Source organism: Chenopodium album, chromosome 15 (assembly GCF_948465745.1).
Source record: "Chenopodium album chromosome 15, dcCheAlbu1.1, whole genome shotgun sequence".
In the NCBI taxonomy this organism is placed as follows: Eukaryota; Viridiplantae; Streptophyta; class Magnoliopsida; order Caryophyllales; family Amaranthaceae; genus Chenopodium; species Chenopodium album.
In genome coordinates, this window is record NC_137848.1 from 18,109,967 (window position 1) to 18,121,728 (window position 11,762).

The 11,762-nt window shown below is 34.8% G+C and overlaps 2 protein-coding genes across 2 annotated transcripts; one reads left to right on the forward strand and one right to left on the reverse strand.

The window, feature by feature from the left end:
- Positions 1-2,282: 2,282 nt before the first annotated feature.
- Positions 2,283-8,757, forward strand: LOC145582032 (putative LRR receptor-like serine/threonine-protein kinase At4g29180). Its single transcript, XM_081639069.1, has 9 exons — positions 2,283-2,520; positions 2,614-3,163; positions 4,065-4,513; positions 5,037-5,172; positions 5,256-5,327; positions 5,406-5,477; positions 5,801-5,872; positions 8,047-8,118; positions 8,201-8,757. The coding sequence occupies exons 1-9, from the start codon at positions 2,457-2,459 to the stop codon at positions 8,247-8,249; spliced, it is 1,536 nt and encodes a 511-aa protein (XP_081495195.1). The 5' UTR covers positions 2,283-2,456; the 3' UTR covers positions 8,250-8,757.
- A 1,346-nt stretch (positions 8,758-10,103) lies between these two features.
- LOC145582034 (uncharacterized) lies at positions 10,104-11,374 on the reverse strand. The gene has a single exon (XM_081639070.1). It carries the CDS (start codon positions 11,302-11,304, stop codon positions 10,429-10,431), a length of 876 nt encoding a protein of 291 aa, XP_081495196.1. The 5' UTR covers positions 11,305-11,374; the 3' UTR covers positions 10,104-10,428.
- Positions 11,375-11,762: the final 388 nt, after the last annotated feature.

Below are 11,762 nucleotides of genomic sequence, written 5' to 3' on the forward strand. Positions count from 1 at the left end.
GCTTAAAATGGGTCGGGTTACTATTGGGTTTAGACATTATCAGTTTGCATTGTTTTCAGTTTCGAGTTGTAACGATTTGACTTGATAACGAATTGGGTTAGTAACGGTTCGCACAAATTCAGTTCTATTCAAATTTGGGTTAGAAAATATTGGACCGGATCAGTTTTTGATTACCCAAAAACGGGTTTTTAACGATTTAGTTTCTTTTTGAATCAGTTCAAAACAGTCGAATTTAACGCTTTGGGTTAGAAACTGAAAACTCTAGTACTTGTGCGGGCAATAAAAGTTGGATACAACAAAATATCACGAATCCTCAACATAGTTGGCGGCCCACGTTACGCATCACTAATGTTTAGTACTATCGTTGTACAGATGAACCGACTCCATGTTTTTCACAAGTTTTCACACCTTATCAACATACGACAACACCAAACTTTTTCTTTATTTTTCTTTCAAGTTTTGACCCCCCCTTCATTTCCTCATTATTTAATTGCCGCCTCTTCCAAGCCTTTTTTTACTCCCTTCATTATAGGATGTCATATTATGATCATTGATCATATTATCAGCATTTTGATAAAAAAATAGGAGGGTTTGATCATGATAATTAAATACCCAACTATTCACTTAGATCTTACAAGTTGCTAATTATGTCCCAAATTACATTAAAAGTTTACACTTCCTTTATGTTTTAATAAGTATTACAATTTGACTTTTTTTACTATTCACATAATGACTTTGACTTGATTATTTTACTAATATATAAAAAATAAATATCATTGTATAAGACATTGTTGGATTCATTACAATGTATACTTTCGTATTATAAAATTTTCTATAATTTTACTAACATATAATTAGATAAATTGATGGTCAAAATCGTGTCTCGACATGCGTATTTGGTCAAACTTTAACACTTATTAAAACACGAAGGGAGTAATATTTTAAATTAACACCTTTAACAATGTACAATTTAACTTTTAATATATTATTATATTACCTATAATAGTATAAATTAATAAAGATTAAAATTTAAAAAATATACATTAAAATAAATTCAACATTTACCTTATATTAGCAAATAAATATAATTAAAATAAAATGTATAAATATAGCAAAAAAATCAAAACATGACAAATAATGTGAGACTTTAAGGGAGTATTACATTAAGGGGTGTTTGGTTACTTGGTATGATTTTTTTGTAGGGGTGAAAATGGAATCAAGTTACCATTTCGGTTAGAATCCTTTTGGTTAATAAGTAACAAAAATCGTTTCTACATATTACTCCATTTTATTTCCGGTGTAAAAAGTAAGACAAATTTACATTTTTTTACCTCTAACCCAAAAAACAGTATTGTAACCCAAAAGACGCTACTTTATGTCTTTGCCCTCTTCTCTCTCCCCTCATTCGATGATTCTCCAAAATCCCGAACTTCGTTAGAATATGTTATATACACCCGGGTGTACCGTACACCTGGGGGTCATTTGCTCATTTAATTAACAAATGAGCAAATAATATTTTTATTCATTTGTTGATTGAATGAGCAAATGATTCGGGTTGTACGATACACCCGGATGTACATAGGGTCTATTCTCATTGACTGAAATGAACTAAACTGAACTGAACTTATTAATTAGTGTTTTTTAACTACGGATTAATGATCTTTGATTATTTATTATTATATATATGTGTATATACAAATATACATATTAAAATATTTATGAAAAATATATTAAAAACATGGAACCCCAAAACATTTTAAAAACATAGACTATATAATTAAAAAATAAAATATTAAAATGACAAAAGAACACAAAACACTTTTTAAAAAATTCACAAAATGAAAAAAAAAATAATAATTAAAAAAAATAAAAACAAAGAGTTGGGCCGGTCTTATTTAAAAACTAACTTAATCCGATTTTTACTCCTAACTCGTCAAATAATGAAATCTGGTATAATAGTCATTAAGTGAAATATGGTATAATCGTATAATAGTTATTATTATTATTATTGTCGTTGTAATATAAGCTTAAAAGTATGAAATTTGGCTTTATATCATTAACAATATCATTAAATATAAACTGAAATGAATTGAAATCAACTAAATTGAAATTAATCTGATGAGAACAGACTCATAATAGACTCTCGGTTGATCAATTTCCCTAATTGACCTATTCCATTTCGCCAATTAATAACTGCCGTCTAATCCAAACTCTGACCTGGTTAGTTCTTTCATTTATTTATCTTTTCCCGCGTTAACTCAGTCAATTCAATTCACTTTCTCTTTCCTCAATCATCAATTCCTTTCTCTCTCAACCAACTTTCACTTTCTCTTATTCCTTTCTTCCTTCAACCTCTCCAATGACTCTTTCTCTCTCCTCCCCTTTTTTTATTCTCATTACCAAAACCCCTTCTCATTCTCATGTCTTGACCTCCATTTTCTCTCTTATTCGCCGCCATGTCTTTCTCTCTCCTCCTTCTCCTCCTCTTCCTCCCTTCCTCCCTCTCCCTCGCTCCCTACAGTACGCATCGCATCGTAGTCTCTTTGCAATTATTTTCATTACAATTGGTATGACAATTTATGCTGTTGTTCTGATAGTATGTTAATTTTGTAGGTTTTTATATAAATTGCGGTGGTTCGTCGGTGATTAACTTTGAAGGGCATTTATGGGTTCCGGATTCGGATTTCATCTCTGTTGGGGAGAACAAAACGGTGTCGTATTCTGGAGTTTTGCCACTCCTATCAAGTGTTCGATCATTTGCGCAAGAGAGAAATACCCACAAGAAATTTTGTTACCAAATTGGTCCTGTGATTCGTAATGCGAATTACATGGTTAGAACTAGCTATTTCTATGGTGGGGTTAATGGGAAGAAAAACCCTCCTGTTTTTGATCAAATTGTTGATAATAATTTGTGGGGTTTGGTTAATACAACAAAAGAGTATGATCATAATATGACATCTTATTATGAGGGGGTTTTTCGAACCGTTGGGAAGACAATGAGTGTTTGTATTGGGGTTAATGAGCTTACTGATTCTGATCCTTTTATATCTGCTATTGAGCTGGTTTTGTTGGAGAGTTCGGTTTATAATTCGACCGATTTCGGGAAGGTTGGATTGAGCTTGGTTGCTAGGAATAACTTTGGATATACTAGATCGACTGTCAGGTTAGTAGTAGTCAGCTTTTTTTCATGTAATTTGAATCGTTTTATCGAGTTTTGTTTGAGATAGTTTGTTAATCTTTCTTGGTTGTTGGTTTTTGCTTTTTGTGTATTGGTTGCTTGATACTTGTTTGGGATCATTTGACAAAAAATGGTGTGGTTGAAAAGTTGGCTTTGACCTGGTATGGGATGATATTTTTCACCTAACTATGAGGTATTATAAATAATTCAAGAATAAATTTTGGTAAAGGCTAATTGAAATAAATATACTAATCATGTTTTTTGTTACAATTCAGAACCTTGAATGTCAACATTTGAATGGTGAATTTCCTTGGCAGCTTACAGTGCATTTTTTGGTTTATTATTCATTTACAGACTACAATTTAATACGAAGTATTTGAAACATTAACGGGAGAGTGTCTAATGTTGAGTATGAAGAACACATTGGGTATAGGCTAACTGTATAATCTTGTAATCTGGTGGAATTCAGAACTTTTCTATGGCTGAAAGTAAAAACTATGAATGTTGGTAGGCAGTGAACCTGTTATTCAGCTAATAATTTCATTTTATCTTAACATTTAAGCTGTTGACTTATTTCTAGTAAGTGGCTATATATGCTTTTGTTTTTGGTGATTGTCTCTTAGATGTTTTCTATTTTGGTAAATGAGTAGTGTTATCATGGCTACTTAGCCTTGGGTTTAGTTGACTCGTGTTTAACTCAACATAGCTCTTTAGAAATTGGGAATCACCCTACAGAAGGCTAGTGATAAACCACTAAGAGAATCCTAGAAAGACGAGTGTTACTTCTGTTGTGCAATACCTGTAATATTTGAAGTCTTGCAATCAAATGTATTTCAGCTTATACTTCTGTTTCAAATTATAATATTTGTTGATTTTGGATTTTCAGGTCACCAGACGATCGATTTGATCGCTACTGGGAGCCTTTTGGACCTCACCAAGCTGCTGCTCGAGCTCCAAATGTGTCTGTTTCTGGATTTTGGAATCTTCCACCAGCTAAAATCTTTGAGACCCATTTAACAGTTTCTGCAGGACCAATGGAACTACAGTGGCCTGCTTTACCTCTTCCAAGCTCAACATACTACATTGCTTTATATTTTGCTGATGACCGTGCCTCATCAAGGCGGGCATTTGACATTAGCATCAATAATGTGCCATATGTTCGTAACCTGAGCGTGACTCCATCTGGTGTGGCTGTGTTTGCAACCCAATGGCCCCTAGACGGTCTGACAAGACTGAGATTTACCCCAGTCGATGGATCAGATGCTAGTCCCCTGATCAATGGCGGGGAGATTTTTAATGTTTTACCACTTGGGAATAAAACACTCGTGCATGATGGTACATCTCTGAAATTTACAAGTGTTGTGGTCTAATTTTCTTCTCATTTTGTACTTGAATTATAAGAGGGTTATCGCCCCCTCCTAAGAACCATGTCATGTAACTAGGTGATTTGATTGTTTACACTTAAGCAAGGTATAAAGCTGATAAGCTATTTTAAATCGTTGACCAAAGAACTTAAGCAGGAGACACCACAATTAATTCACCTAGCACGAGAATTAAAACATGTCAACCTAATGTTTTAGTAAGGAGGAGCTTATTTTACAACAACATTTGAAAAAGAAATAGACAAAGGAAAATGATTGATTAGCTATGTCAGATAAATATTTTTTATTTTGTGTCCTAGATAATATTAGTTGGGACGACTTGGTTTAGAAAAGGTAGTTGTTGTATGCATTTAAAGCTGAGTATGTTGTGACCTGGTTGGAAATTTTCTTTCTTTTAGATTGATTAAAAGTACAGAAAATTGCTCGAGGCTTGTTATTTTTCAGATTTACTTATTGACTTTTGTTTCTTGCCTCAGTGATTATGTTGGAAACAATTAAACGCAGTTTCCTGAACCCTCCTGAAGATTGGAGTGGTGACCCTTGTTTCCCAATTGGGTACTCTTGGACTGGGATCACGTGCTCTAATGGTACACGGATTCGCATAATATCTATGTGAGTTCTTGTTCAAGTTCAACATACTTTTCTTAAATGATCTCTTATTCTCATTGGCACTTACTCTTTTCTTTTGTGACCAGAAATCTGATGCATATGGGCCTTCAAGGATCCTTGGCACCTGATGTTGGAAATTTGACTGCATTAAACACATTGTAGGTGCCTGATCTTAAAGATACTTTGCTAGTCATTTTTAGGTTGATACTAATCCTAGTGTTTTATTTTGTTGACAGAATGCTTGGAAATAACAGCTTGTCTGGACCTATACCTTCCAGGCTCGGTACATTGAATCATCTAAAAATATTGTAAGCCTTTATTCTTCTTGTCTGCATGTATGTGTGCGCACGTTTAACATGGAATCATTATTTGTCTATGAGTTTGTTTCTTCAAGTGCTGGATGTTTCAAATCTATGTCTCAAACTCTGGTATTCCCGATGATGATTATGGATGTATAGAATTATGATAAAAGATGTGTTAAACTTTTGGTGATTGTGACAGCATGCTCCATTGATAGAATGGTAGTGCAACTTAACATACTGTCGATTCCAATTACTGGGATTTCACTTGTGTCTGTATGCTATGAGTTAGGTGTTTTTATATCTCTTATATGGTGTTATCAATTTTTCAGGAGCTTGGAAAATAATCGCTTCAGTGGAACAATTCCTTCATCACTTGCAAGAATAAGAAGTTTGCGCGAACTGTAAGTTTCTATATCATCTGTAGCTTTAATCCCTGAAGACTAACTAATCTTATACAGTTGCATATTTTATTTTTTGAAGTACCTCGTAGTTAGTTACTTGTGAGAAAGAGAAAAACGTGGTGACATAGATGCTCTGTCCATGAGAACATCTACAAATTATGTGGAAAAGAATATGTAGTATTAATGACATAGATTAAGAGTAATGCTCAACCAAATGCCAAGGGAATTGTTTCCTTTCTCTAACTTTTTGCTCAACCAAAATGCGTGAATTTAGTTTCTTTTTATTCACAAGATGTCCAGGTGAGCACAGTGTTATATATTGTATAGATTTTGTTGCAGGAATTCAGAATTCGTCATCATGCTTTTTCCTTCCGTTCCTTAAAGTTTGGCCCATTTGCCTTTTTAGGTCGTCCCTTATAGATTGTCCCATACTATAAATGTCCATTAGGGACTACAACCTTACTCTCACAAACTTTAGGTCCCACCAATTTTCTCTCATAAATTCCACTCAACCATAAATTAACATAGTACAATATAGCTAGGTCTTATGCTTTTCACCTAGAAAAAACGTGGGTCATGGTATTTAAGTTTTGCATAGGTATATAAGTTCTGACTTTAGATATGGATTATCAAGTTCCACTTACAACTAATAACTGGTTGCCTTATATCCGAGAACAATATATTCAGTAAAAAAAATTCGGGTGAAGGCCTCCTTTGCTATTGTGGAGTGGGTACCACGTGGCTTACCTAGTACAATCAGTATATACTGAACCAGGCTTCTACATATGTTGATTCATCAAATCTTCAAGTTACTTCTGGGTGACAATTATGACTAGGCATTTACTAAATTTGGTTTGTGCAAATGGCATCTTGGTCATTTTTCTTAACATAATGTTAGGTGGTTATTCAGGATGCCTTTACAATTGATTCTCCAGGTTGGGCCATTATTAACTGCTTAAGACATGCCTGTTTTTCAGTAGTATATCCCAGCCTATTTCAGTATTTTATTTGGATCTAAAACCACTTGTTTTCAGATACTTGTGACACGAATAATATTTTGGCATCTCTATTATGATTCTCTTCCTGTCTTAGTATTCCCTTCAACTTTTGCCGCATGGAATTTGTTCTGCATGAGAAACTACTGGTCTGACAGATGCTTAGATCCAGTATGCCTCTACCTTTCTTTGAGGTATCTAACTGCGCCCCTTTCTCATCAGTGGTTGGATTGAGTCTGACTGGCTGATTGAAGGCCGGAGTCGTTGCATTTTTACCCGTCGCCTGCTGATATCTAGTTCCACTCTTTCAATACAGCTGATAGTAGCTGACCTCTGTTGTATAACAGTGCTAGTTGATACTTGCTAGCATGAATTATTTCTATAAACCTCATTGCTTACCAATTAGTCCTACTTTGGTTAGGTATAAGGAAGCAAAATACTGGTATGCGCTACATTGGATCAAATCATCAATCCACTGCTCCAAGAGGACCTACTCGTAGTTACGTTTAGGTCTAATTCAAATATACAATTTTTAACTCCAAAACCACAATTTTAATTCTACACCTGATTAAACGTGCACATATATTGTCGACTGGCAATACTTTTGATTCAGAACATTGTACTGATATTCGAAATTTTACCCACTTAATGGGTTTAGGTGGCCAAAACTGATATAGTTACTAGCTACCAGACCTATCACCAAGTGCAGAGAATTGTTGCTAGATTAGAGTAAGATATTGCTATTTGCTAATTGAGCATGGTGTTGAAAAAAATGCTTTAACTTCTTCTCTGTTACCTTCTATTTAATAGTTGACCAAGTCTGGCAAATATGTTGATGTGGTCTTGTAATTGTGATCGTTACTCTTCACTTTCATCATTTTTAACTAATTTATACTGTATTAGACGCTCCTCTTAATCAATCTTGTCCCAATCATATTTCCACATGGGAGATTTAGATTGGTCAAAGGTCTGAGTTGGTAATAGTTTAGGGTCAACAGAAAAATTTAGGTGTTGCTAGTTTGGTATTTCAACAAGGACATAATGATCTAATAAGAGAAGCTCAAATTTTATTAAAGTATTATGGCACTTGTATTAGTTTTGATTATTTATCAATTTCTGAAGGTTCTTTCAATACTTTTCCCTTCCTTGTAATTATGACATAATGCTTCTACTTTGCAGCCATGTAGAGAACAATAATCTAAATGGGACTGTTCCGAAAAGCCTTCTTCAAAAACCCGGGCTGCAGTTTTCGTAAGTGTGAAATCTTCGTATCTGAATCACTTGAGGTGCATTCATCTTTCAATCTAACAATCTTATATGATCCGCTTTTCAGGTTCACTCCCGGTAACAGCTTCTCACAGTCGGCCGGACAGAATACATGATCCTTCCTAGTCCTCAATGAGTGAAGGTTACTTGGCTGTCACTGTGATGTGAAAACGGTATTTGATTCATTTTTTGGCAACTTCAAATACAGCTGGAAACTTCTTGGTATTTTCTGCTCTTCGTCTCAGAACTAGTTGTCTGAATATGAGTAAAAGCTTCTGTGTTTGAAGTACTTGGTATAATTGAACAAGCTCCTCTATGCAGCCTGAAAGTCAGGCTGTCATTTTGTTGTACAAAAAATTTTCTGCGAGGCGCTTCTGACTTTGTTTAGCTGTATATGGTCCCCTTCCCTAATGGAGAGGAAGGAAATACTTGATATTGTTCGTATAATACTCTTATGTTTTTTTTTTCTGTTTGTAATTTCGCTATTTTCGGATGAAAAGTAATTACTGTAAATGTAACATCGTTTGTGTACTTGTAACCCTGTAAGTATTCATGTGTTCTGTTTGTTACATGGAATATAATTGAACAAATTAGACCATTTTTGTTTAACTAGCTTTCATTTGAGCTACCAAGATTACTAACCCCTCATTCCTAATTGTTGTAGTACTGCACTATTGGTGTTGTTCTATGCTGTCCGATGTGGAAGTAGATGAGAAGAAATGAAGCTATCGTAGCCAGTCCTTGTCAAAAGCTTCTTCCTGAGAAGCATGACATACAAAACAGCTGTTACTTTTGTAGATGGATAGCTAGACTTAGTTCCTTAGTGGTCGTTTAGTAGACATACATACAAATTCCTTAGAAGCTCAACTCTTTCAGTGGAGTAAGTCGATTACCTAGTTCCTCCATATGAGTTGAACTTGTTACAAGTGATCTACTTCCTACGTTCACCCAAATAATGTTGGGCACTCTTTGGAAATTAATCTCATCGGGACCATTTTCATGTCCGGCCAAACAGCTATTTAAAAACTAAAGTACATTATTTGTTTGCCCTAGATGGATCGACAAAAGCATTTAGGAGATTATTGGATTATGGGAGTAGATAAAACAAGGGTATGTACTTAGTTACTTTTGGTGCAATCTACTTGTGCCTTGTCTGCATAAGGAATACTACAACTTTACAGTTCACACTACACCTTCTTTCCCATAAATCAAACATCTGTATTTGCACATTTAAGAGAGGACAATTCACTAAAGACCTTGCAATCAACAATGTTTCTATATTATGCTCCATTTATTCCAAGGTCAATCATTGACATTCTCAGTATAGTTCTACTCTATTTAGTTTTTTAATACAGGAAAATTCTGAGAGCTGAGATTTTGGCCAAATTTGCAGTTTTAGGCTTAATCTCATTATATAACCTGTGAAACTGTTCTGAAAGAGTGACTGCTCTCAGAAATAAAAGAGTATATATATGAACTTCTGCAATGACTAATCTTTCTATTATAGACTTATTATTCTGTTTCTAACAAGGATTTTATCAAAACCCGGATGACTCGAGTTAATCAAACTGCATTTCCTATTCCAACTTCCTATCAATCTTCGATTATAGACTCTTACTATTCTGCTTCTAACAAGGATTTTATCAAAACCCGGGTAACCGGAGTTAATCAACCTGCATTTCCGATTCCAACTTCCTACTAGGATCGGTAACTCTCTGGGTCAACTAAACATTTCCAAAGCAAACAACAATTGGTAAGATTCAGTCTCTAACAACCTTTTGACTTCCCTTCAAATATTGTGAAGAGACTGAACAGAAATTCAAAAAAATTCTGATTTTCCAATATTCTTTTAGACCCTAGACTTCTGGTCAAGCTCATCAAATGCAGTTGCAGTAAATGAATGACATTAGTAATTAATACACATTAATTGTGAATAGCATCCAACACATAGACAATGTCAGGCATGTACATGGTAGTGATTCACTCACTTCTGATATCAGATCCACTAAAACCAAATTTTCTGAATAACATCAATAAAAAAGTGGAAAAAAAATAATATACCTCCAGAAAAAGGGAGAAAAAGGGGGTGGAAATAGAGATAAAGGGGGGTCAGGAAAAAAATGAAAAAAAAAAAAAAAAAAAAAAAAAAAAGTAATAAGACAAGTTCATGAACATAATCAATCAAGAATCCTACAGATTCACAAGCTGATTGAGAACTAAACCCCAAAAACCCAAAAAAAATTAAAAATCAAAAATTAAAATAAAATAAAATAAAATAAAAAAAAAATCCAATTTTTACCTATCAATCTTGTTTTTCTTGAGAGGAAACAAAGGAGGTAATGAGCTGCTCTTACCACTCTGAGTGCAAATAGGTACATTAACCATTGGCCTAATCCTCATACTTGTTGATCTAGTTCTTTCTAATCCCTTTTTAATCCTCTTAATATGCTTCTCTCTAGTACTTAACCCACTTTCCTTTTCCTTCTCTTTCTCCTCCATTGCAGCAGCATCTCCTAATGAACTCGAAGACGACGACGACGAAGAGGAAGACGACGAAGGGGACAAAGTAGAAGACCTTGTTTTCTTCAACCTAAGCAACTCTTTCCACAACACAGTACATTTAGGCGGCCTTGGTGATGGGTCGTCGTCTACAAACCATATCCTCGGCTCCTGCTGGTCCCTCCCCAGCATTATCGCACTCGCATTCGCCTGTTGGTCTCTGGGAGAAGTTGTTGTAGTAATGTTATTGTTTTTTAGCTTCATTTTCCCGGAGGACACTCTGGTGGTAGTGTTGCTTGGGTTATCATCCTCGTCGGGCGAGGACGATTTGAGGTTGATTTTAGTGAGCTTCTCAGCTGCATGGTTGATTTGCCAGTAAGGCAGGAGTTTCCCTTCAAAGAAAAGTTCATCTGCTGTCAACATTGTTGAATGACCTGCATCTAAACTGTTTTTACCTGATAAAAACTCAAACTCTGCTGCTGCATTCTTAACTATCTCCCTTTCGATTTCAATTTGGTCATCTTTATCTAATGACGAGCCTGGGCTTATGGAGATGAAACTGTCATCATCCATAAACTCTGCTGAAAATGAGATCCTCGGACTCGTCATTGTCGTCGTCATCGTCGTTGTTGTTGTTTCTCCCATTGATCTACTTCTTTCAGGTGACACCATTTTTTTTCTTTTTTCTGGGATTTTTGTGCTATAATGAGATAATGGAAGGATCTTGTTTTTTTGGAAGAGAGAGAAAGAGAGAGTAAGAAATGAGGAGAGAGTAAGAAATGAGGAGAGAGAAAGAGAGAAAAGGGTTGATTACTGGTGGGTGAATGTAGGTTTTCCAAGTTTATAAAGGAGAGACTGAAAGTAAATGGTTTTTTGGGTGTTTTTTGGTTTAGCTCTGTTTTAAATCATGTTTTGAGTACTAACTTTTTTTTTGTAAGGTATTTACTCTTGTATATACAACGAACGTATTGTATTGTATGTACTCATAACACGTTTTAATTTCTTTGTACTCCTGTGTTACACGGAGTATCACTTAAAAGTCACTGTGTTACAGTAATTAAAAATGTTGTATATAATAAAGCTTTCCAATTAAAAAACTTACTGGTCTAGTAAGGCCGAAACAGATTAGC

What these genes read in the sequence shown, in the direction of transcription:
- LOC145582032 (XM_081639069.1), top strand. Translation starts at nt 2,457, where the DNA reads ATGTCTTTCTCTCTCCTCCTTCTCCTCCTCTTCCTCCCTTCCTCCCTC. An exon ending in TATACTAGATCGACTGTCAG is followed by an intron (nt 3,164 to 4,064) that starts GTTAGTAGTAGT and finishes TTGGATTTTCAG; the next exon opens with GTCACCAGACGATCGATTTG. An exon ending in CGGATTCGCATAATATCTAT is followed by an intron (nt 5,173 to 5,255) that starts GTGAGTTCTTGT and finishes TTTTGTGACCAG; the next exon opens with AAATCTGATGCATATGGGCC.
- LOC145582034 (XM_081639070.1), bottom strand. Translation starts at nt 11,304, where the DNA reads ATGGTGTCACCTGAAAGAAGTAGATCAATGGGAGAAACAACAACAACG.